The sequence below is a fragment of the Salminus brasiliensis genome, chromosome 17, assembly GCF_030463535.1.
Source record: "Salminus brasiliensis chromosome 17, fSalBra1.hap2, whole genome shotgun sequence".
Lineage (NCBI taxonomy): Eukaryota > Metazoa > Chordata > Actinopteri > Characiformes > Bryconidae > Salminus > Salminus brasiliensis.
Genome location: NC_132894.1, coordinates 34,784,796 through 34,808,124, shown reverse-complemented (window position 1 = coordinate 34,808,124; position 23,329 = coordinate 34,784,796). Strand labels below are relative to the sequence as shown.

At 43.6% G+C, this 23,329-nt stretch overlaps 1 protein-coding gene across 1 annotated transcript in view; it reads right to left on the bottom strand.

Annotated features, from left to right (window-relative positions):
• abhd17c (abhydrolase domain containing 17C, depalmitoylase) overlaps window positions 1-23,329 on the bottom strand; it is a 44,093-nt gene that overhangs the window by 600 nt on the left and 20,164 nt on the right. Inside the window, exons 2-3 of the mRNA XM_072660087.1 lie at window positions 17,245-17,424; window positions 1-1,850 (exon numbers count right to left, since the gene is read on the bottom strand). The exon at window positions 1-1,850 is cut by the window's left edge and continues 600 nt beyond it. Of these exons, the coding sequence (XP_072516188.1) occupies window positions 1,631-1,850; window positions 17,245-17,424 (400 nt within the window). The 3' untranslated portion in view covers window positions 1-1,630. The remainder of the gene's footprint in view (window positions 1,851-17,244; window positions 17,425-23,329) is intronic.

Genomic DNA, 23,329 nt, shown 5'->3' with positions numbered 1-23,329 from the left:
AGACAGACAAGACGACATCCCGTTTAAACACACACACACCGTCACTGCTTCACCTTACAGCAATACACAGACTCAAACCCATTCCAAATTCAGCCTGTCCACCCCGACCGGTCCAAAAGTCCATTCTTCATCTCGCTGACAATCATCATGCGGGAACTGCAGCTGCTCCAATTAAACCATCGAGTTCCTTTTTTGTGCTCAAGTCCAAGTCCCGTCCTAATGTCTGCTGCTACCCCTGAAACAAAGGCCTGAATACATTAACATTTTCAGAGCTGCTGCTTTCCTCCCACAAACGAAAAAAGTAAACCCTCCAAGCAAGCGCTCTTATTGTTCTTCAGCGAGATACTCGCTCCTTGTTTTCGGGAGAGGGGATGGGGGGGGGGATGGGGGGTCGTGTCCTCTGGGGTCGGAGAGAAGAAGCTGCGGAAGGTGGAGAGAAATGGCTCAATGCGATCAGTGTTTGACTTTGTACCTTTTGTACCTTGACTGTTTTGTTAAAAGTTCAGTTTCACAGTGATTATTTCTCATTTAAAAGAGCAGCAGCCAGCGTTCACCCCGAGAAAAGCTTCCCTGTTCCCATGAAATAACTGAGATTTTCCTTTATTCGAAGAGTAGCAGCTAGCATTAACCCCCGAGAACACTGGACAGGAGGAAATAATAATAATAATAATAATAATAAAAAACCCGAACCGCGTCTGTGGGCGTAAGGCTTACTATAGTGTTGGCGCTAAAAGAAAGAAATGATGAAGATTCACATTTTAAGACCCTATTTAGTGTATTGATTGCGTCTAGTCGATTGTAGTGTAGTGTCCACGCAGAAACAATGCCCTGAATAAATGCAGTAACACAAAGCACCATGCTCCAGAGTCAAACAGACAGTGAACCAGGAATCCTGCACAGTTCAGAAGTGGAGATCACGCTCTCACACGCTCTCGCATTCTCGCGCTCTCAGTAAGGCAGGTTTTCTCCCAGTTCAATTTCAACTGAGCAGTTTTTCCCCTGGGCAGTAAATTCGTTTTTGTTTCGGACAAACAAAGACATACACCCTTGCACACGGACTCACGGACTGGCCTCGTAAAAACTCAGAGCGTCAAAATCAAAGTCTGTTGTTGTTTTGTTTTTTTCTTCATCTCAGTTGACGAGAATTAAATGGAATGCCACGAAATAATTAAAAACAATCAGAGCAGACAAAAAAATATTAATAAAATACAGTGGTCACCTGAAAAAACATTCGCACGAGAAAAGTGCATCTGTTAATTTCCCCAGACAAAGTCGGAGGTTTTACGCAAAAAAAACATCTAAACAATTCAAACAAAAAAAAAAAATTATGTAAATTGGTGCAAAAAAAATTCTTGAAATTCTTCATTAGGTAGAAAAAAAAACATTTCCCCCCCTGTAGAGATGGAAAGGCTCTGCTCCTCATCTTCCGCACCGCCTCCTCAGAGCCTTTTTTATTTAGTAAAAAAAAAAAAAAAAAAATCAGATTTTTTGTGTTTTTTTTTTTTTTTCCAGCAAGTGCAACAATACTTGATGGTGCTCCTCAGCCTTGGTCATGGAGGAGCTCCTCAAAACGTGTGCCTTGATCTTGGTGGCGCAGTTGTGTGTATTGTGTGTGTGTGTGTGTGTGTGTTCAGGAGGTAGCCAGCTCAAAGGAGATGAACTGCTTCAGTCTTTCCAGGTACTGAGCGTACAGCTCGATGTCGTTGTGGCCTGCTCCCTCCACCCACAGCGGCTCCACGGCGCGAGGGCAGCGCTCGTAGATGGCCAGGCCGTGGGAGAAATCGATGACCTCGTCCTCCGTGCCGTGGATCACCAGGACGGGAGAAGCCACCTTCGAGACTTTGTCGATGCTGAAACGCAGGAAGAAATGCAGAAGGCACGTTAGACCAATGATGTAGATCGGGGTGGGGGGGTATGTTACAAGAACATACAAGCCTCTTATGTCTGTACATTTATCATATTTATTATTTATTTAAATATTATGAAACTTGGTTTATTGTGCATCAAGTACATATTTTTAAAAATATTTTATATTAGTTAATTTTGTTAATTTAGGTAATTATATTTCTTTATAGTTATCTACATCTACTACATTTAGTTCTGTGTATTTAGTACAGTTCTGTCAGTTTTGTATATTTAGTACATTTCCATACATCGAGAATATTTAGTTTTTCTAAATATCTAGTTTTTATGTTTATTTCTTTGAATTTATTACATTTTGGTTTTGTAACTTTAATACATACTTTTCTAGCTATTTAGCCAATTTCTGTACGTTTAATTTCTGTATACTTAGTTCCATATATTTAGCATAGTTCTGTACGTCAGAATATTTAATAATAATTCTCTATATTTAGTACATTTCTTTATATTTCTGTAAATTTGTATGTTATGCATTTTTATTTAGTTCTGTAAATTCTGCACATTTAGTTTGTATATTCAGTATATTTCGAATTTTGTTCTGTACATTTAGGTTTTGTATGTGTTCAATATATATTTAGTACAGGAAATTTAGAAGATTTGGTTCTGAAAGTTTAGTATTTCTGTACATTTAGTTTTTTAAATTTACTGTATTTAGTTCTAGGAATTTAGTATGTTTCTATATATTTAATATGATTATGAATATTTCGTATAATATTTCTGTACATTTTATACATTTAGTTCTGGAGTATTTCACAGTATATTTCGTTCTGTAAATGTAGATTCAGTACAGTGTATTTAGCGATTTCTCTACATTTCGTATTCATAGTTTAATTTTTAGTAGAGGAATTACCTCGTAGCCTCGTCACAAGCGTGGTGTAACGGAACCAACGTCTCTTCCGTTACACATGCGAATCTGGATTCAGTTTATGCTCTTTTTAAAGGTCATGGCTGGAGGTGTTTGAGAAGCCTGCAAGTGCCGAGCATTTCATGTTGGAGCGTATCAATTAGGCATACTAATTAATGCAGAGCTCCACAGGACTAATTATTGCTTAGCATCCTTGTTAAAGCACAGGCGTCCTGACTAAGGTTAGCTTAAAGATTAATGCATGGAGCAGTCTAATGGGGCAATTACACCCTAAACCGAGCGAGAGCACGGCCCGCACAAGCCCGAAACAACCCTCGGACTGGATTCCTCCACTTGCGCTCAACTTCTCACAAAGATCACTGCATCCAACTGGTGCCTCTACTAACGAGACTGGAGCTGGAGACGTGCGGGCGTCCCAAAGCTCTTTTGTTTTTAAGAGTGTAAACCTGAGGTCATTAATGTGGGTCACGGTCCGAATACAAACCCGAACCCAAACCTAAACGCTGTCCCATCAGGACCGTGACCTAAACTGATAAACTACTGATAAATAATAATTGACGAATAATAAATATTTATTATTTTGATGCTGTTTATTTTAACCAGTGTAACTTTTCTGGCCAATACTGTAACAGCAGTCCAGGAAACTCTCAGACCAATCTATATTTGCACTGCAAATATAATGTGGTGCTCAGACAGTGAGAGACACACAGACGAGACGAGAGACAGCAGTCGGAGAAGAAAGTGAGTCAGGGAAAAGTGAAGTCACATGGCAGCTCTAAAAAGAGAAACGTGGAGCGAAAAGCGAGCTGTCCTAACCCAGTGTCTGTCCCATATGCCCGAGACCATGGCCATTAATAAGAGCAGTGCTGTTAAGCGGGACTCTGCATTATTAAATATTTAGTATATTTCTTTATATTTCTGTAAATTTTTATGTTATGTATATTTAACTCTGTAAAAGTAGCACATTTAGTTTGTATATTCAGTATGTTTCATATTTCGTTCTGTACATTAAGGTTTTATATGTGTTCAATATATATTTAGTACAGTTCTGGAAATTTAGAATATTTGGTTCAAGTTTAGTATTTCTGTATATTTAGTTTTCTAAATTTACTGTATTTAGTTCTAGGAATTTAGCATGTTTCTATATATGTTGTGATTATGAACATTTAGTATTTTTCTTATACATTTAGTTCTGGAGTGTTTCACAGTATATATTTTGTTCTGTAAATGTACATTCAGTTCAGTGTATTTAGCGGATTTCTGTACATTTCGTATTTCTAGTTTCATTAGGACAGAGCTGTCCTAACCCAGTGTCTGTCCCATATGTCCGAGACCATGGCCATTATTAAAAGCAGTGATTTGACTGGATCATTTTTCTTTTATGTAGAGTATCTAATAATTTGTACAGATCAGCGAAAAAATTTACTGAACCATAATTTAATTTGTCATTTGATTGGACAGTCAGTTGTTGACTATATAACATGTTAATAGAACTACCAGGCTACTTCAGGAAACAGGATACGGCACTGAAACGTAACGCAAATCAGACATAACGATGTTCCGGACCTCGGCTTGAGGAAATTCTCTAATTGAAGCTTGTTGAATTTTATTTAAATAACCCTGATAAATGCTAAAAGAAATCACAATATTTAATGGCAATTTTTACAATACATATTCATTGCAATATTTAGAAATGAAAAAATAAATAAATAAATAAATAAATAAATACACCCCTCAATACCCAGCACAGAGATTTACAATTTAAAAAAAATCACATTTAATCTAATAAACAGGACTAATTACACTACTTGTAATGGAATGTCCAGTTGGTCACTGTTATACAGTCTTATTGCCCACCTCTATCTCAAACCCAATTCACAGGTTTACGCACCCCTACGGCGGTCCAGGACGGCCTGCCTGAACAATTTTTCCTGCTTCAGCAAATTCATCACCTTCAAGAACTGACTGAACTGTTCGCTCGCTGCCTAACATACAGGAGCCGCTGTAACCAGATCATCAACGTCATTCACTTCGCCCATCAGTGGTTTTAATGTTATGGCAGATCAGTGTAGATGTAAATACCAGGGTAGTAAAGCCGATAAAGTTAAAGAAGGGACGGCATTGCGAGAAGACAATGGCGACCTTTGTTTTTAAGAGGCAGGCGGTTTCAGGAACCCTATCCACAGGAGTTTCCACAGCTGATGTGGACCAGGATGGCCGGCTCGAAGAACGAAAAGCTCGCAACAGCCGGCCAACTGAACAAAAACAGAGGAGCGTCCCCAGTCCTTTTAAAACGACCTCAACTGCACGCGCCAAGTCCCGACTCCCCCTCGCTCCGGCCCCGCCGAGCTGGATGCGGTTTTAATATTCCGAACCACGGCACACTGCAGCCCGGAAATCCACAGAGACGGTCAAGTCATTAAACTTTCATACAGCCTGACTGTCCATTCACGGCGCTCCCCTACCACACACACACATACATACACACACAGCTGAGTGTCGGATTTGGCAAAGCGAAAGGCGCTGAAAGTCAGTGGCTGGAACCGAGTCCACGGCTAGCTGCCTGGAGTTCCACAGACACCGACAGGGACTGTGCTGCGGAATGACATTCGGGTTTCAGGATCCATCCCACCGAAGGAGTGTGTCTGATCTTAAGTCCAGGAAGGGGGGGGGGGGGTATTTGATGGAACTAAATATAGTACAGATCTGATGCCTAGCTCGGAGAAAACGCTAGATTGGACATCTGATCCGAATAAATAAATAAATAAATAAAAATAAATAATAATAATAATAATAATAAAAAAGTCACATTGCCTGTTTAGGGTGGTTGTAACTCCAGGCTCCTGCAGATGGCGTTGCACGAGGATGGCCGTACACTTCCGTACACCTGCATATTCAGCTACTTCCTTCACACTAGGATCTTTGGCCACGCCCAAATGCTGAAAACCCCTCCTTTTAGCCAATCATTAACTGCATTTGCATCACGACCCATTTTCCACACATCCAACAAGACCCTCACTGCACTGTTCAACTAACGCAGATATATTTCTATATTAGTTTCATAGTTAATATGTAATACACTGTGGTTAGTAACCTTAAAGAACGCCTCATTTAAAGCAGCAGTCTTTAAGATTTTCCCGTTCAGTTGAAAGCAGTGGTGTTTCTGAGTGGAAAGGGGTGAAAATATGCTAATAAATGGAATCAGCATGCTGCACGACCGTCACTGCAACTACAAAACATTCATCCTATAAACAGACAGAGCGGTCTGGTAGGTTTACGTGGTTTTCACAGCCTCTAGAAGAGTAACCTGCACTGTTTGCTGGTTACCTGAGCAGCCACGGTGCTGCTAATAGTGCTAATACAAACAGAACGGCTACTGCGAACATGGAGATAATAGAGTGGCAAACTAAGATTCGTTCGTTCTGAAAGGAGACCCCAATGCACATATTAAAGGTACTCGTCCACGTTTGATGCAATTACACATTCCCACCAGAGGGGTCTCCAAATCCCCAAAACGTACAGACTGTCGCTTTAAGGTTAAAGTGAAAAATGAAGTGTACACTATTTTCTTATTCCGAATGTGGTCGACTAGCCAAGACCCTGCAGCTATTTTTCAGCCCTATTACCCTCGTGCAGCGCCATCTGCAGGAGCCTGAAGTTACTACCACCTTATACAGGCAAGATGACTAATTTTTTTATTGGGCAGCTTACAATCCTGATAAATCAATATGGATGAAGTGACCGGGTGTACACAGGGTCAGATCATTCAAGCAAATCATCAAATCTACTCTAAAATAAAAAAATTAAAACACAACCACCATCGTCACAATATACCAAACCCCCAAAAGCCACACACAAACACAAACACACCGTGTCGTGGTTTAGAATCTCAACCAAAACATGATGAGCATCCAGCTCTGTCAAAACACTGCTTATCCATGCTCAAGGTTTCGACCGCATGCCGAAAAAAGGCAGCTCGATGACAATCGCTAAACCTTACGTTCATTACAGAGCAGGTTTGTGCACCATTAGTGGAACAGCCTCGCTCAACAGCCAGCACTGCCTTACTGAAACTTACAAAAATGGGGCCGCTATAATGAGGCACAAGCAAAGACACTGGAGTGAGCGCTGGAGCCAGGCCTATTCCTATTCATCCATCAAAAGGCAGACAGAACGAGAGAGACACGGCATGTGAGAGAAACACTTTCATTACAATAGAGTAGCCCTATAGCAATCATTAATTTTCACTTCCACGCAGTGTGAACAAGCGAGTGAGAAGAAAAGAAGAGACGAGTGGCAGAAAGGGAGAGAGAGTTGGCGAGAGAGAGAGAGGGGGGAGAATGGATTCTGTCAGCTAGTTTTTGATTTGCGTTCGGTGTCTCTGATCACAGCTGGAACACCAAACATCATCCTGCAAAGCACAACAACATGAAGACAGCCCATTACACCGCTTTTAAGCTTTAAGTGCGATTTCGCATGACCCAATAGTGAAGGTAGGTAGAAGATGCTCAAACTCCTCACCCTCCTCCTCCTCCTCCTCTTCTTATGGAATTTTACTTTATTTTTGGTGGGAATTTCACCCCCCCCTCCCCAGTTTGTCATGGCCCATTCCCACCTGCTACCTAGGTCTCCACACCCTTAACACCATACTTCAAAGCTGGAAACCTGAGAACCTGAGAAACTGAGCGAGCCAGCCGATAATCTCACGTGACGTAAAGGTCAGGTAAAGTCTAAACTTTATACTGCAATTAAAATAAATAAATAAATAATATAAACACATGGATGCATGATAGGAACAACCATCACGTAGAAGATGAAGAATACTTCAATCCTTCAGCGCCGCTCCACAAGCATTGTAGCCATCTCAGGAGTGCGGTATTGAACGCTACATGCTTATTTCCGGTACCGCGGTCTTCAGGTATTCAGGCATGAGCAGACTGAAATCTGAGAATACTCCGGCAAGACAGCATACACACTAACACACTGGGCAATCCGATTACCGAGCCAAAATCCAACTCTATCCGATTTCTTAAGCGGACTCCTAGACCTTACTCCGATCTAGGAAACCATCCTAGGTCCTTGGCCCACCTACATTGGCCCACCGCTGTAATATGAGCGACCCTGTAAGACGCTCTGGATAAGAGCGTCAGCTAAACGCCATAAATGTAAATCAAAGCAAGCTGTTTACATAACTCGAATAATCTTTTATCTTATTGATTATGATCAGATCTTTGAGTGCCTGTAAACACACTAGTCCCAATAACTCCTGTCAGGGGGTGGATCCATCAGGCAGCGAGTGAACAGTCAGTTCTTGAAGGTGTTTAAGCAAGAAAAATGGCCAAACATAAGAATCTGAGACACTGACAAGAACCAAACTGTGAGGTTCTAGACAATGACTGGGTCAGAACATCTCCCAAACATCAGCAAGCAGGTCTTGTCGGCTGTTCCATCTCGGTATGCAGTGTCAGGTCAGCCCCGACCAAAAATGCCCCAAGAAAGGACAACCTTGGGTCATGGGCGCTCAAGGCTTATTGATGCTCATGGAGGCCCCACCCACCTCACAACTTCCAGGACTTGTATGTGGATGTGCTGCTGACTTTAGTTTGGGTGCTAGACACCACAGGACACCTTCTCAGGTCTTGTGGAGTCCATACCTTGACCGGTCAGAACTGGTGGTGGGTTATAGAGGTGGCTATTACACTTGAGGGCTATTCCAAAAGCTGCAACATGGATTTCTTGAACTAGTTCCAGGCAGAATTTGAGGTCCTTCTGTAGAAGCCAGCCTCGTCAACCCTGAAGACAGAGTGCCTAATGTTACCACATGACTTGCTTTACTTGCTGTTTTGGCGGGATAAGGGGGACCCCACACAATATTATACAGGTGGTTTCACAGCACTGGCAAGGCTTATACGTCTACCACCCAGGGTTTAAGAGAGCAAAACAAATATCAGTGGCAGGGATCCAGCATGTATTCTTGCACTCATTATTTACACCCTTCAGCTTCCCCAATTGGATTTGAACCAGACCGGCCAGATTTGGCTCCTCCTTTCACAAATGCTGACTCCCTACAGACGAACACAGGCGTGATTAAACGTATTCTAGATCAGCTTTACGATGTAAAACCCCTAACCACTAAAATCTACTCAGCGCGTTCAGGAAATCAAAGAAATACGACAGTGTAGTGAAACCACTTAGCCAAGGTCTGTGTCCAGTGCCCTAGAAACGGGAGCTATTTTTACCAGCGCAGGGAAGTTTGTCACATAACAAAGAAGAGAGGAAAAAGCTTAGCGGTTGAAAGGTTTTAGTGAAGAGCAGGGAAGCCTTGTGATCTACACACAGCTGCGAGCACTCGACCCAAGAGAACTGCCTAAAGTAGCACCGCGAGAGTGGCCATTTAACTGGCCAGCAGAGTGACCTCATTTGGAAAGGCAAGAGTAAGAAGACTTATCATCTAAATAAGTCCAGACTACCCTACTTTTAATTAAACAGCCAACACTGCGTGATCTCAGGTTATGTAGGTTATCTGGGTGCATTATTTACAAGTGCTGCAGAAAAATGGCTAAAAATATAATAATAATATTTAGCTTTTAAAGTTGAGCTTAAGTTTGATGAGTTCTCCATGTAGATCCAATTAAACAAATCTAATTAGGACTCAGTTCACACGGTTACCACAGGTGTCATTTTCAGGGCAGATTGAGGGCTCTATAGCCCACAAATAACCGGTGGTGACTCCGGACTATTAGATTCAGGCCTCCAGTTCAAAAACATGGTCTAAAAAGGTTAAATGCATTGATGCTTTTATTGCCACCAAATATTAAAAGATGTAATTAAACTAGTACTGTTAAAAATAAGCATATTTCCATGTAACATAAATGCTTTTAAATGTATTAAAAAAAAACTAAGGTTTTGTGGTATTTGCAACTATGTGGAGCATCATAGCTGCCACCTACAATAATAAAGTAAGTAAGTGCTCAGCAGCATCCTAGCATAGAAACAGAATAGCCTATTAACCACCTAGCAATGCTGTGTCAAGCACCTACTGCCCATGGGGTTGGTGTGGCGCAACAGATAAAACCACTAGCTGCCAGTGAGCTATTACACCATGTGGGAGGACCAGGGTACAATTCCCAGTCTGAGTGAGCTACATCAATAAGAGGCAAGGTGTCCCAGTGGCTCCTAACACTGCAGTGGGCCAATGCAGTGTTGGGAGTCTAGCCCAAGGACTCGAGCATCAGCTTAATGTCATGTAGCCCTCAAATAATCAGTGATGACTCCCAACTGACTATATACTGATTGCTTACAAACTATCGGTGATGTGGAAATCCTGGCCTCCCCAATTACACACCCAGAAAAGCACATCATGACAGAGAGACTTAAATAGACAGATAAATAGATAGTTCAATAACCAAGATAGATATATTGGTTGTGGTTGGTGTTGCGCAACAGATAACACCACACCTGTGAGCCATCACACCATGTGGGAGACCAAGGTTCGATTCCCAGTCTGAGTGCGCTACACCAATAAGAGCCATTGGGCAAGACTCCCAACACTGCATTGGCCCACTTCTGTGACTATATGGGTAACTATGTAAGTCGCTCTGGATAAGAGCATCAGCTAAATGCCATAAATATAAATATATGTGGCTATTGCACAAGAAATCCTTCATAAAATGCACTTTTTAATATTTTGTTTTTAAAGCTTGAGGATATGGAGGAGTAAATCCATGTAAATCCAGTTAAACAGACCTAATTAGAATGCTAGTCAGCTACTGGTTAAGCAACAGTTGACAATTACCACAGGTGGCATTTTCATGGGAGAGTCTGTAGCCCTTGAATAATCAGTGGTGACTCCTGACTGACTATACACTGGTTGCTTACAGACTATTGGTGATGTTCAGTGATGTGGAAACCCTGGCCTCCCCAATTACATACCCAGAAAAACACATCATGACAGACAGACTTAAATAGATAGATCAATAAATAGATCAACAGCCAAGATAGATATATTGGTTGTGGTTGGTGTGGCGCAACAGATACAACCCCACTACCTGCCAGTGAGCCATGACACCATGTGGGAGACTGGGGTTCGATTCCAGGTCTGAGTGATTACGGCTGCGCTACACCAATAAGAGTCCTTGGGCAAGACTCCTAACACTACATTGGCCCAGCTCTGCAATACCAGTAACCCTGGAAGTGCCATAAATGTAAACAGCTGAAACAGCTAAATATCAACTCGTACTAATGTGCATGTATTCTAATGAAGGATGGCATGACTTATGATTCTCTACAGCAAACACAGTGTTTACACTACTTTCCCCCCCTTTGCTGTGTATAAGGTCGTTTTCTAACTTCACTAATACAAGGCAGAGGTGTGTGTTCGGGAAGCGTTTGGGAAACAGCCTAATAAACTAAAGGCTTTATGTATTAAACACGCTGTAAGCTAGAACTTGGTTCCACTTAGATAAGCAGCTAAATCTGATTCCCCTTTTTGCACATATCCACCACCTACGGCCAGATGCATAATACAAACAGATCAAAACATGAGCAGATTTTGCAGAAACGTTTCGTTGCTCATCTCACATCCAACCCTGCAGGATTCAAACTGATGGTATGCAGAACAGACAGCACCTTATCTGGTAGCAAAGCTTAATACTGACTCAAACAAAATAATCTGCTCCAGCTATCAGCCCAACTGAGCCTCCAAGGAGCAATTTTTATCCAGATCGTGACAATTTGTCAGGATTAGTTGGCAAATAGGAACTCAAATTAGGCAAAAACTGCTCCTGCGTGCACCCAGCGTAGAGCATCACTGCGAAACTGGCTCACCTCTATTCCTCTCTGTTCACTGCAGGGTCCACGTGGAGGTGCAGAATAAGCTTAAACACAAAAATCTGAAGGGATTTTAAATTCCTGAGAGCACTAGAGCAGGCTTGGGAATTAAAGGTTGCTGGTTCGACAATCTAAAGGATAGAGAATCATGCTTGGAACTGAACGGTCTCTAGTTCGATGGCCTGAAGCTTAGAGGAGTAGGCCTGGAACCCGAAGATCGCTGGTTCGATGGCCTGAAGCTTAGAGGAGTAGGCCTGGAACCCGAAGATCGCTGGTTCGATGGTCTAAAGCTTAGGGGAGCAGGCCTGGAACCCAAAGATCACTGGTTCGACGGTCTAAAGGATAGAGAATCATGCTTGGAACTGAAAGGTATCCAGTTTGATGGCCCAAAGCGTAGGCGAGCAGGCTTGGAACCCAAAGATCGCTGGTTCGATGGCCTAAAGCTTAGGGGAGCAGGCTTGGAACCGAAAGGTATCCAGTTCGATGGCCTAAAGCTTAGAGGATGGGGCTTGGAACTGAAAGGTCTCTAGTTTGATGGCCCAAAGCGTAGGCGAGCAGGCTTGGAACCCAAAGATTGCTGGTTCGATGGCCTAAAGCTTAGGGGAGCAGGCTTGGAACCCAAAGACTTCTGGTTTGGCCTAAAGAATAGAGAGGCAGGCTTAAGATTGAAAGATAATTTGTTCAACGACCTACAGCATAGAGCATACCTGGGACTGAAAGGTCTCTAGTTCAATGGCCTAAAGCTTAGGGGAGCAGGCTTGGAATGGGAAGGGTGCAGATTTTAATTCTCAGGACCAGCATCCAGGGCCAAGACTGCTTCCTGGGCGCTGAGGTGCCTGCCCACTGCTCTAGGCGTGTTCCTTTACTGCCCCAATCGCAGGTGCGAGTGTTTGTGTGCTCACTGCTACAGACGGGTTAAATTCCATCGAGGCTGAATTCCATTGTAACGTTATGTAATGTCTATTCGCTTCTGCACCTCTCCTACCTTTAAAACCCTTGATCGTAATACTTCTTGATCAATACTGGGTATGCCAAAAGTTCTAGATAAGTACAACAGCGATCATTTGTAGATGGCTCACTTCCATGATGGCTCACTTGCATGCCCATCAACAAGACCCAACAAACTGGACTGGAGGCCCGGGTGAACTGGACTGTAATATCAGCATCAGAAAAAAATGGGGTCAACGTTAAGCCCTGAAGTCAGACAGCCTTGACACACACACACACACACACACACACACACACACACGAGTCTCATGAGCCAATAAACAAGAGCGAAGCTGTTAACTGCGTACTTGCGATACCCAGACAGAGATGGCATGCGAATGAGCCTCCACTGAAGACTCGTCTCAGTGTGACGGAGACTTGAAATAGCAGGCAAGACCACGCTGAACAGCTGCTCCACACCCTCTCTTCTCACACTCTCTCACACACACACACACACACACACACACACACACACACACGTCTCATTTCACGAGCAGCAGGAGAAAGCAACCATTACAGCCCAAATTACACCTCGGGTTACTCTTCAAGCTAAGGCGGGTCTATGCTGAGGTCATTAATGCAGAGTTTGAAGGCGGCTTGATGCAAAACCACATGGAAGATGAGACCGAATGAAAGCAGTGTATCTGAGGGATGGAGGGTCTCTTTACCGTCTGGGCCAGGTGGTCTGGAGATGAGCATTGTAACCATTTCGCTTTGTGAAATACTAATAGTATTTAAAATAGGGATGCACCAATCCAATACTGGAATCGGATATCAGCCTGGATACGAACAAAATTAGCTGGATCGGGTATCGGATAATTAGTCTGATCTAAAGGACTGATCCATTCATGGAAGCAGATTCTAGGCTTCATAACCCCGGATCAGATCAGAGTAACCTACAGACATCATACACGGATCATAGCAACAGCAAGATCCCCCATATCTAACCAGCACGGTCACCTCGACCTGGCATCAACCATCAGCGAGTAATCCAGTAATCTAGCTTCCAAACAAGAAGAACCGAGAAGGGAGGAGTTTAGACAGACTTTGAATTTCAGAATAAAAGTCCTGAGCCCAGACAGCACTGCACAGAGGTCCAGCACAGTTATTCATTTTAATGACCAATAAACACAAATTGGGTTCATTTATATGCATGTTAGTCATAGTTTGTTTTACAAAGTTAGCAAAGTAATGATTTCGTCAATCCTGACACCTCAAGTCTCTCTCAGAAGGTCAGGTATATGGTTTATTAATATAACAATGGTATCGGATCAGTATCGGGTATCGGTCGATACGCAAAGCTCATATATCGGTATCTGTGTCCGAACAGAAAACGATGGATCGATGAATGAATCCCCAATTCAAACCGCATCTAAGGCAAATCTTTAAACGTAGCAGTGGATAAAGAGAGAAGTGGGAACTCCGGGACGATGCCGATGTCCAAGAGGTTTCATATATTGGAAAGTGGAAGCACTCCTGGTACACTTTGTCCACCAAATGTTTGTGGACACCCCTTCTAATAAAGTTGCACCCATTGCAAACAAAGCATTTTGTAGTCCTGTTAGGCTTTCTACTAGATTTAAGAGCATTGCTGTGAGGATTTGATTGCACTCTGCAACAATAGAATAGGGCTTAATGTATAAAGCCCCCCAGCACGGAGCTGTGGAGCAGTGGAAGAACTGTGTTCTCGGCCCAAAGCGTACCAAAAAAAGCATTCTCCACCAGACCGGACTGGACTGTCGACACAAAGCACACTAGGTTCACGGATTCAAGCTGCTGGTGCCAAATTCTGACCCTACAATCAGTGTTTCTCAGCAGAAAATCCAGATTCATCAGACCAGGCTACGTTTAGGTATTCCAGGGTTGGTGAGCCTGTGCTGAGCTTTTGCAGGCTCAGCTTTCTGTTCTTGGCTGACAGTAGTAGACCCCAACGTGGTCTTTTTGCTGGTGTAGCTCATCCGCCTCCAGGTTGGACGTGGTGTTCCTTCTGAGATGCTTTTTCCACAGCATAGAGAAGCAGGCTTGAGACTGAAAGGTTTTTAAGTTTGAAGGCCTTAAGCTTTGGGGAGCAGGCTTGGAACCCAAAGATCGCTGGTTCGATGGCCTAAAGCTTTAGGGAGCAGGCTTGGAACCCAAAGATCGCTGGTTCGATGGCCTAAAGCTTTAGGGAGCAGGCTTGGAACCCAAAGATCGCTGGTTCGATGGCCTAAAGCTTTGGGGAGCAGGCTTGGAACCCAAAGATCGCTGGTTCGATGGCCCAAAGCTTTGGGGAGCAGGCTTGGAACCCAAAGATCGCTGGTTCGATGGCCTAAAGCTTTAGGGAGCAGGCTTGGAACCCAAAGATTGCTGGTTCGATGGCCTAAAGCTTTGGGGAGCAGGCTTGGAACCCAAAGATCGCTGGTTCGATGGCCTAAAGCTTTGGGGAGCAGGCTTGGGATGGGAAGGTTGCAGGTTTTAATTCTCAGGACCAGCATCCAGGGCCAAGACTGCTACCTGACACCGTACAGGACAGTGGTGATCCAAGTCTGATTGCATAAATTAAACAAATTGGAAAATAAATAACTGAAACCAGCCAAAAATCCTACAAATGGTAACTCCAACCAAAGAATTGAGGCGCTTAGAGACTACAATTAATCCAAAGCATCTAAATAACCCACAGTGAGATACAACATCCTACACAATCACCCAAACCACCCCTGGGTATTTCAAACACCTGGTTAAATAAATGAATACTAAGAGCCTGGATATCTGTGCACTTAAATAATCGCAGCCATCCCTGCTTTAATCCACACAGCCTGCGGGTAAAGCAAAAACGCTTCCCGAATTCACCCATTACACACACACACACACACACACACACACACACTTCCACCAGCACAGGACATTAACTTAATAACCAGCCCTGCAGTCGGAAGATGAGCAGAGTGGTCTGGATACGGATGCAGCGAACGGCCTCTATTTGCGGGTGCGCTGAACAGAACTGTGCATAAACCCGAAGTTACTTAACAGGCGCAGGTGCAGATCGGTGAAGAACATGGTGATGAAAAACAGGGCTGGGTTTGTTTGCTGCAGCGCTGACGTCAAACACCAAGAGCTGCGCCGTCAGATTTGTGACAAGCTCGCAACAAAGTTTATGTAAGGATTACGAAACAGAGAGGGCGAGTGTGTGCGAGCACAAACCTGATTTTTCACCTGTTCAAGGATGAGGCATTACTTCATCATGCTTTTCAAAACATGCGTGCATCTCCAATCACAGGCAATCAAGGAAATCAGTGGGTTTCAGTCCTGCCTTTCAGGGTTTTCTCTGGTTTGTATGGACAGCGTTGCAATTATACAGCGACACACCGTGACTGCATGTTCCGCAATACAATAAAAGCCAATGAAAATTCCATATACTAGTGGCTTTAGGTGGTTTAATGCTTGTAAAAATAAAATAAATAAATAAATACTGCCTACCATCTTCTAAAACCTACACTAATCGATAGCAGATGTTGGCTCCAATGGCACCTGCCAAAGGGTGGGATTCACATATTAGGCAGCGAGTGTCAGTCAGTTCTTGAAGGTGATGAAGGTGATGAAGGTGTAGACGGTGTAGAAGCAGGAAAAATGGACAAGCATGAGAATCTGAGACACTTTGACAAGAACCGAACTCAGACGGGCAGGTCTTACAGGGGGTTTCCCGTGTGCAGTGGCCAAGTTTTTGTTATTGCGCTCTGGTTTAATACGTATAAGAGCTCTGTTCTGATTGGCTACCCCGTATCGCGACTCATGTGTTTGAACTAACATTTTGTTTCTATTTAGTTTAATAGTATAAAACCACTTTAGGGTTTTTTGCATTTAGTTATTTTAGTTGTATTTAATCATTTTAATAGGCTGAAGAGGCAGATACGGGCAAACGTAATTTGTATTTTGCAGCCTTGAGGTCAAGTGCTGACGATGGACGATTAGTTCCACGCTCCAAGTCGTCCCAAAAAGTATTGGTTGGATGGAGCTCCAATACTCCTTCCACTACTGGACTGTGTAGACTGGGGAGTGTACACCACTTTCAAGAAAGTGGAATTCTCAATTTCAGTTGTAGATAATATTAGGGCTTGCATTAGTGTATCAATTGTGTGGCAGGTCTTAATATAAATAAAATAAATATATATATTTTTATGTATATAACTTATGTATTATATAAATGTAAGTATGTAAATACAATGCATCCTGTTGAATTACGAGAAAAAAAAAAACACAGATGATGTGTCAATACAGACACAAAACAGGGCAAATGTCAAAAAATTAAAATGTTGGGATCATGGGACAGGAAAAAAAAATGCGTCAAACAAACAGCACTTATTTTAGGTGATAAAACTTCAATTAAAATAATTAAATAATAATTCAAATAATTTATTCCTCTAAAGCAACACTAAAGACTTGAGGATTGTACAGGAACAGAGACGGCACAGTGCCTTTTTTGTCCTAACTTTTAATATTATTATTAATACAGTATTAATTAGTATTACAGTATTAATAAACTAAGTGTGTAAAATTAGTTAAAGAGGCGCTAGATGGGTTTGCAGTGACAATTAGCAAACACCACATCCGGCCCTGCCCCAACATCACACCTCAAAAGACGACACACAAACGACTGGGTCACCCACCTGGGGAAGGCATCGAAGCAGTAGGTCTTGCGGGTGTCGGGGAAGGCCACGCGGAGGCCGGACATGAGGGGAGAGTGCAGGATGACCGCTGCGCACTCATACCGAGCAGCCAGGTCCACTGTAGGCACCGTGCCAATACTCTGCCCATACAGGATAATGTTCTCCGGGTTCATCCCATACCTGGAGAATAAGAGGAGAAAATGTTCAGCTGTCTTTAAGCTTCTAATGGAAGCATGAGGGCGTTTTACACTGTATTCTTACTCTTGCTGATGGCAGTCTTTTTAAATGACTCTTAAAGCCTCCCGTCGTTTCCTTGCGCTGACCTTTAACTGACCCATATGTGCTGATCTGTTGCCTCCGACTAACTACTTTATATGGGAGGTTTAAGTTGTGTGTATGAAGCTGCAACTGAGAGGCCCTTGTTGGGATATATTAAGTAATCTGAATAATAATCACACATCATTTGTAGGCACAGAACACGGCCTAGGCACCTATTTAGCAGTCTGAGCACTACTTGGGGTCTCCCACAATAACGAGTGCTTCCATCCACACAATGAAAACCACTACTTCTCCCATATGCTCAGTAACTAATAAATCTAGAAGAGCAAAAAGTCTTGTTTAATAATGCCCATGCTTACTTAATATACCATATACCACTATGTGTTATTTATGTATTTATTTTTAACATAAATGTAGTTATTGTATATAATGAGCCTTTATTTATATAACAAACAAGATCATAGATTCAGATGTATTATAAAATTCAGAAAAAAAAGTACACCATACAGGAAAAGCATATACGTATAAAATATGCAATATTAAATTATATATGTTTATATACACACATAGCAATTTATATTAAAGCAAACAGCCATAGAGGACCACACTGGAGTGTTTCACAGTTGCATTTGGTCAAGAAAAATCACAATTCTAACATGAATTTCCTGTAGAGGGAGATTTCTGCCACTGCTGGTAGACCCGTATGACCGTAAGCTTCCATACACCTGCAGGTTCAGCTCCTTCCTTCACACTACGCTCAAATGCAGTCACTCCTTTTAGCCAATCATTAACCGTTTCTGCTTTGCCACCCATTTTCTACACATCCAACCAGACCCTCACTTCACTGTACCTCCTATTTACAGCCCTAACATTCTCGTGCAGCGCCATCTGCAGGAGGCTGAAGTTACTACATGCAAAGTGACTCATTTTTGTCCAAGAAGCTTATAGCAGCATTATACACATTTGTACACATAATATTTCATTATTATTAAGTTCCAGGTATTGCAATATGTTCTGCAATACTGTATCAATTAGCAAAAACACAGCAGCACTTTTTGCATGTGGAGATAAGTGGTTTATTTTGTGTTGTTTACAAGCTGATGGCTAGACAGCAGTGTTGTAACCTTTTCCTAAAATTTGATATAAAAAAAATTAAAACTGCAGTACCACAGTATTTTTTTTATACAGTATTTTAATATATATCGCAATATTGTGAACTGTTACCTCTGTAACAGAGTTTTCCACCAATCCAAAGAACACATTAGAGTAATATTCATTGAGCTGTCTGGGATCGTATTCCCCATCGCAGCTACAGAACCTTTTTAATTTAAGGTGGCCTGACCTCTCAAAACACCCTGAAAACATCTCAAGTCCACGGTTACGGCCTCCCCAAAACGAACAACATCTCCCGAATTCTTCTGTAGACAATAAATCAGGGACTAATAACAGTCTCAGCCCTCGCAGAGGTTCTTTCCTAGCCACTCTTCAGTGTGCTCTCGTCTCCTGTTGTGTGCTCTGCTCTGCGGTTGTGGCACCGCTACCTGACCAGGCAGTCGGACTCGCGTTTGAGTGCAATGGTGTTCGATATCTGACCCAGGCGCTGGCCCTGCTTCACTCAAGGCTAACACCATGCAAGGCGAAACCAGCTGGGGAACAAAACAGCCACAAACACTCACGCGCTCAGCATGGAATGTACTGGAGGGGTCCGTCCAAATTTCTGCACTCAACAAACCACAACAACAGCTTCATCAGGTATCTCCCTCTACACTGTCAGAAGCCAGGGGTCATCCAGCTGCTTCAAGGTGTTCCCATCGCTCACACAGTTGCAAAACACACTCCCCCAGAAAGCATTGACCAATAGAACAGGATGCTCTGGAACGTCCACATGCAAGCCACCTAAGGTCACCAAGCAGCCTTAGGCTCAGGAGCAGTGGAACCGGGTTCTCTGGAGTGATGGAGCTCCAGCCAATCAATACCTTCGGGACCACTTGGACGTGGAACTAATCGTCCATCATGGAGGCGATCTAGAATAGGGGGAAATGCCCAGATAAACAAACAAACATAATCGGTCATGACATTCAGACATTGCTCACAGATGATCGGTCCTCTCTGGAGACAGAGGACAGGGAAGGAAACTCTGAAGGTCGGATGCTGGGCACAAAACCACCAGCGAAAATAAAAGCATATCCTGAACTTCATGAACTTCGTACAGCTAATGGGTTCTGGAGTCAGCCAGCGCGAATCTACCGAGGTAAGACGAGCACATGGACCCGGGACACGAACAGGGAAAATATTTATCCCCCCGTCCCCAAACCTCAAGCCAGAGTGGCATTATCAGAAATAATGGCTCTCCAGAGGCCAAGTCACTACAGTCCTACAGCAGCCTGGGTTCTTCATGTGGTTGTGAGGAGGGGGAAGAGCTCTTACTGAAAACATATTCACACAGTGAATGAAAAGCAAAGCCCACAGTAGAGAGAGCAAAAGGAAGGAGATAAGAGAGCGAGACCAAAGTGTTGGCAGCAGACCTCCACATGCATGAATGAGCCCTAAGCACCCATAATCCTGTCACTGGTTCACTGGCGGTCATTCCTTGGAGCAAATTTGGTACAATATACGTCCAAATAATTGTGGACAGCCCTTGTTGCATCTCGTGCTGCCGCAACGCAGCTTGTCCAGTCCGGGTAGAGATAGAGAAATACTGCCAATATAATAGGACTCTCTGGGGCTGGAGATGAGAGATGCGTGGGCTAGAAGAGGGGTGTAAACCCCCCCCCCCCAGCATTGAACTGAACAACACCACCTCACCAGCAATCTTGCCGCTGAATGCAATCAAATCCTCACAGCAATACACCTCCTCCAAAATCTAGCAGAAAGCCTAGCCTTCTTCCCTGGACAGTAGAGACAGGATCAGCTCCTTTTTTTAATATACCTTTGAGTGAGCAGGTGTCCCAATACTTTTGTCCACATAGTGTACAAGTACTGATCACTGCATACCAGGAACACCTTGCATGACCTGCCTGTTGTACTGGAGATGTTCTGAACCTGCAGATGTCTGGAGCATCACAGTTCTTATCAAAGTGTCTCAGATCCTTACGCTCGCCCACAGGAGCAACCGGAACCAGACCATGATGTTCACGTCACCTGGCAGAGGGGGGGGAGGGGGGGCGTTAGAGTATTCGGCTCCGCAACTGTTTCTGATGTGGGCCTGGAGTGAAGGGAGGGAACATGCTGAAGCCATTTTCGGGCCCGGTGCTGGACGGGCATGGGGTTGGTGGTGTGTGGTGATGGAAATCTCTGGCATTTCGGTTGACAAAACAAGTCTGTTTCCATCTGCTAATCAGGAACTGATCACAAAACAAATTAGGAAAATGGCATTCCTCAGAGGACGGGCAAACAGGACAGATTTAGCACTGAGCGTTTGCCTAAAGTTGTTTTTCCTGAGCGGAAAGCTACTGAAAGTATGCACACACACACACACTCACTCACTCACTCACTAAGGATGGCATGTTTTCCATAGCCTCAGCTCAGGCAATGAGAGACGGCCTGCCCAAACAAGAATGGGGTTTGGCCTCACGGAACAAGCAAAACCAACGCAGACGAGTGAGTCGTAGTCGTGTTGACAACACGGCTCAAACCGCTACGCTAGTAAGAATCACCAAACCCCTCAAAACAGAACAATACGAAGGCCAGGACGTGTGCTCGCGAGTGCGAGCGCGAGTGCGGAGGAGGAGTGGGCTGACGTCTGGCTCTGCAGGATGATGAACGGCACACACGGTAGTCTCTGTTTTCCGAAACAGTCTTTTTGGCCAAAGCAAACATTTGCAAAAGACTCTGAGGCCAAACCTTGCACACAAGGTTTACCCTGAGAGCTGACAGTAAAGTAAGGTCTTTAGCTGGCTCGCACTGAAAACGCTGCTGGATTTTTTTAACGGATACAGACTGGAGTGTTTACCACAGCTTGCTTTTGCAAGGGCTTTAAAAAGGGCCGAGATCCGAACACTGTACTTTGTATTTTTTCCTTGGGGTCTGCTTTTAACGTGTCAAAGATGAAGGAGCTGCGCTCTGATTGGCTGGGCCTCATGACTCTCTTTGGGTCAACGCAAGTAGCTGAAAGACTGTCCAAGCTAGCTAGTTACTAACAACATAATGCAGGTTCATGACACCACGGTCAAAACGTACGAAATGGTCATACGTAATACGAGCTACTGCTACTGTGAAAGTTTGTGTTTTATATTATATTAAATGACAGGAGCTCCTTACAATATTTTCCACGGTATGTACATTTTCCTTTTTTCCCCCAATTTGCCGATTTTTCCAGGACTACTCAGTACTGGATTTCAGGAGGTCTATTTTTCATGACTTTCCAGGTTTTCCAGGACCCGTACAAACCCTGCCTAACACTGCTGTCAAAAGACCAATCACATGGAATTGTCCGATTTTCAGCTAGCTCTACTTTCGAGAAGCTATTCCTCTGCCAGTCGTACCCTTTACCAGTTTAGCAATTCAGTCCCTTAACTAGAGGTCCATCAGCTAGATGTCGGTATCTGCCGATTTTCAGCCAAACCATACGATCTGCTGATATTTCTGTGATTAGCTGATCCCAAGGGCTGATCAGCCCATATTTGCTAGTTCAGAATTTCAGCAGCTCCTTGTTCAACAGCTAGCTGGAACTACGGAGGCTGAACACGGCTGCAGACACCCCGTTAAAGCCGGTGCTGAGCACTGTTAAAAGCGTACGGTCCTTGAGGAACCTTTGGAGGTTCTTGAGATAGAAACTGTGGAGGAACCTCTTTATAAAAGGTGCTTTGAGGACAGGGTTTTTTGGGGAGAAGAAAAAAAAAAAAAAAAAAAAGGGTTCCTTGAAGGTTCCTCAAGATGTTCCTCAAGTCATAAGGACACCCTAAAGGATTTCCAGAGAGAAAGTGAGAGGTAACACCCCCCCTCCATTCCCGAGAATCCCTCAACCCAAAGCTGTTCTATCGTACATTTTGGACTTCGAGTGTACGATCCTTGAGGAACTTCAGAAAGCACTCTTGCTGAAAAACTTCAAAAACATCTTCCTGACCAGCTTGTTTGTAACGTAATAAATATCGGGATGGTCAGAACGGCAGTATAATCGCAGTATACACTTGCAGTCATGTTGTACACTGTAAATATCGGTACGTCCCTATCAGAATGCTCCGTTCTGTAGATTTCAGAAGCTTCCAGGACGCTCCAGGAATTCGCCTGCCTGTAGGCCTGAGAGATAGAAACGCAAGAAGCACTCATCAGGAATGCACCTCGAGTCCACAGCTATGGCCTCCCTACGTTTAACAAGGCGTAATCCCTTCAATTCTGCTGAACTTCTCTTGACATTTTATATGAAATTCTTCTGACATTTAAGGCTGCGTCAGCAAGAAGTTTCACCGGCAGGCCTGGACCACATTTAAAAAGCACTTAGTCAAATACACCCCGGCAGTTTCTAATAGAAGGAAGCGGTAAAAGGCGTCCGGGATATGGAGGAGGTGGGGGGAGGAGCAGTAATGCGGAAAAGAAAGAAAGTGTGCAGAGGTTCTTCTAGGCCACGCCAGGTACCAGCGGAGTGCATGGAGTTCGAACACCCAATCCGCAAACACGATAGTACTAACGTCCCACAACCTGCCCCACGACCTTTCCTGGACTGGTAGTTTCACCATAAATCATGCAGAACATCAAACGGAGCCCAGAAGGAGAATGAAATGGATGCAGCAATTTTGTTGATTTTACCCCTTTGCAAAGAGCCTGACGGGGCCACGGCTGGAGAACTGGATCCATGTTGTGTTTTAAC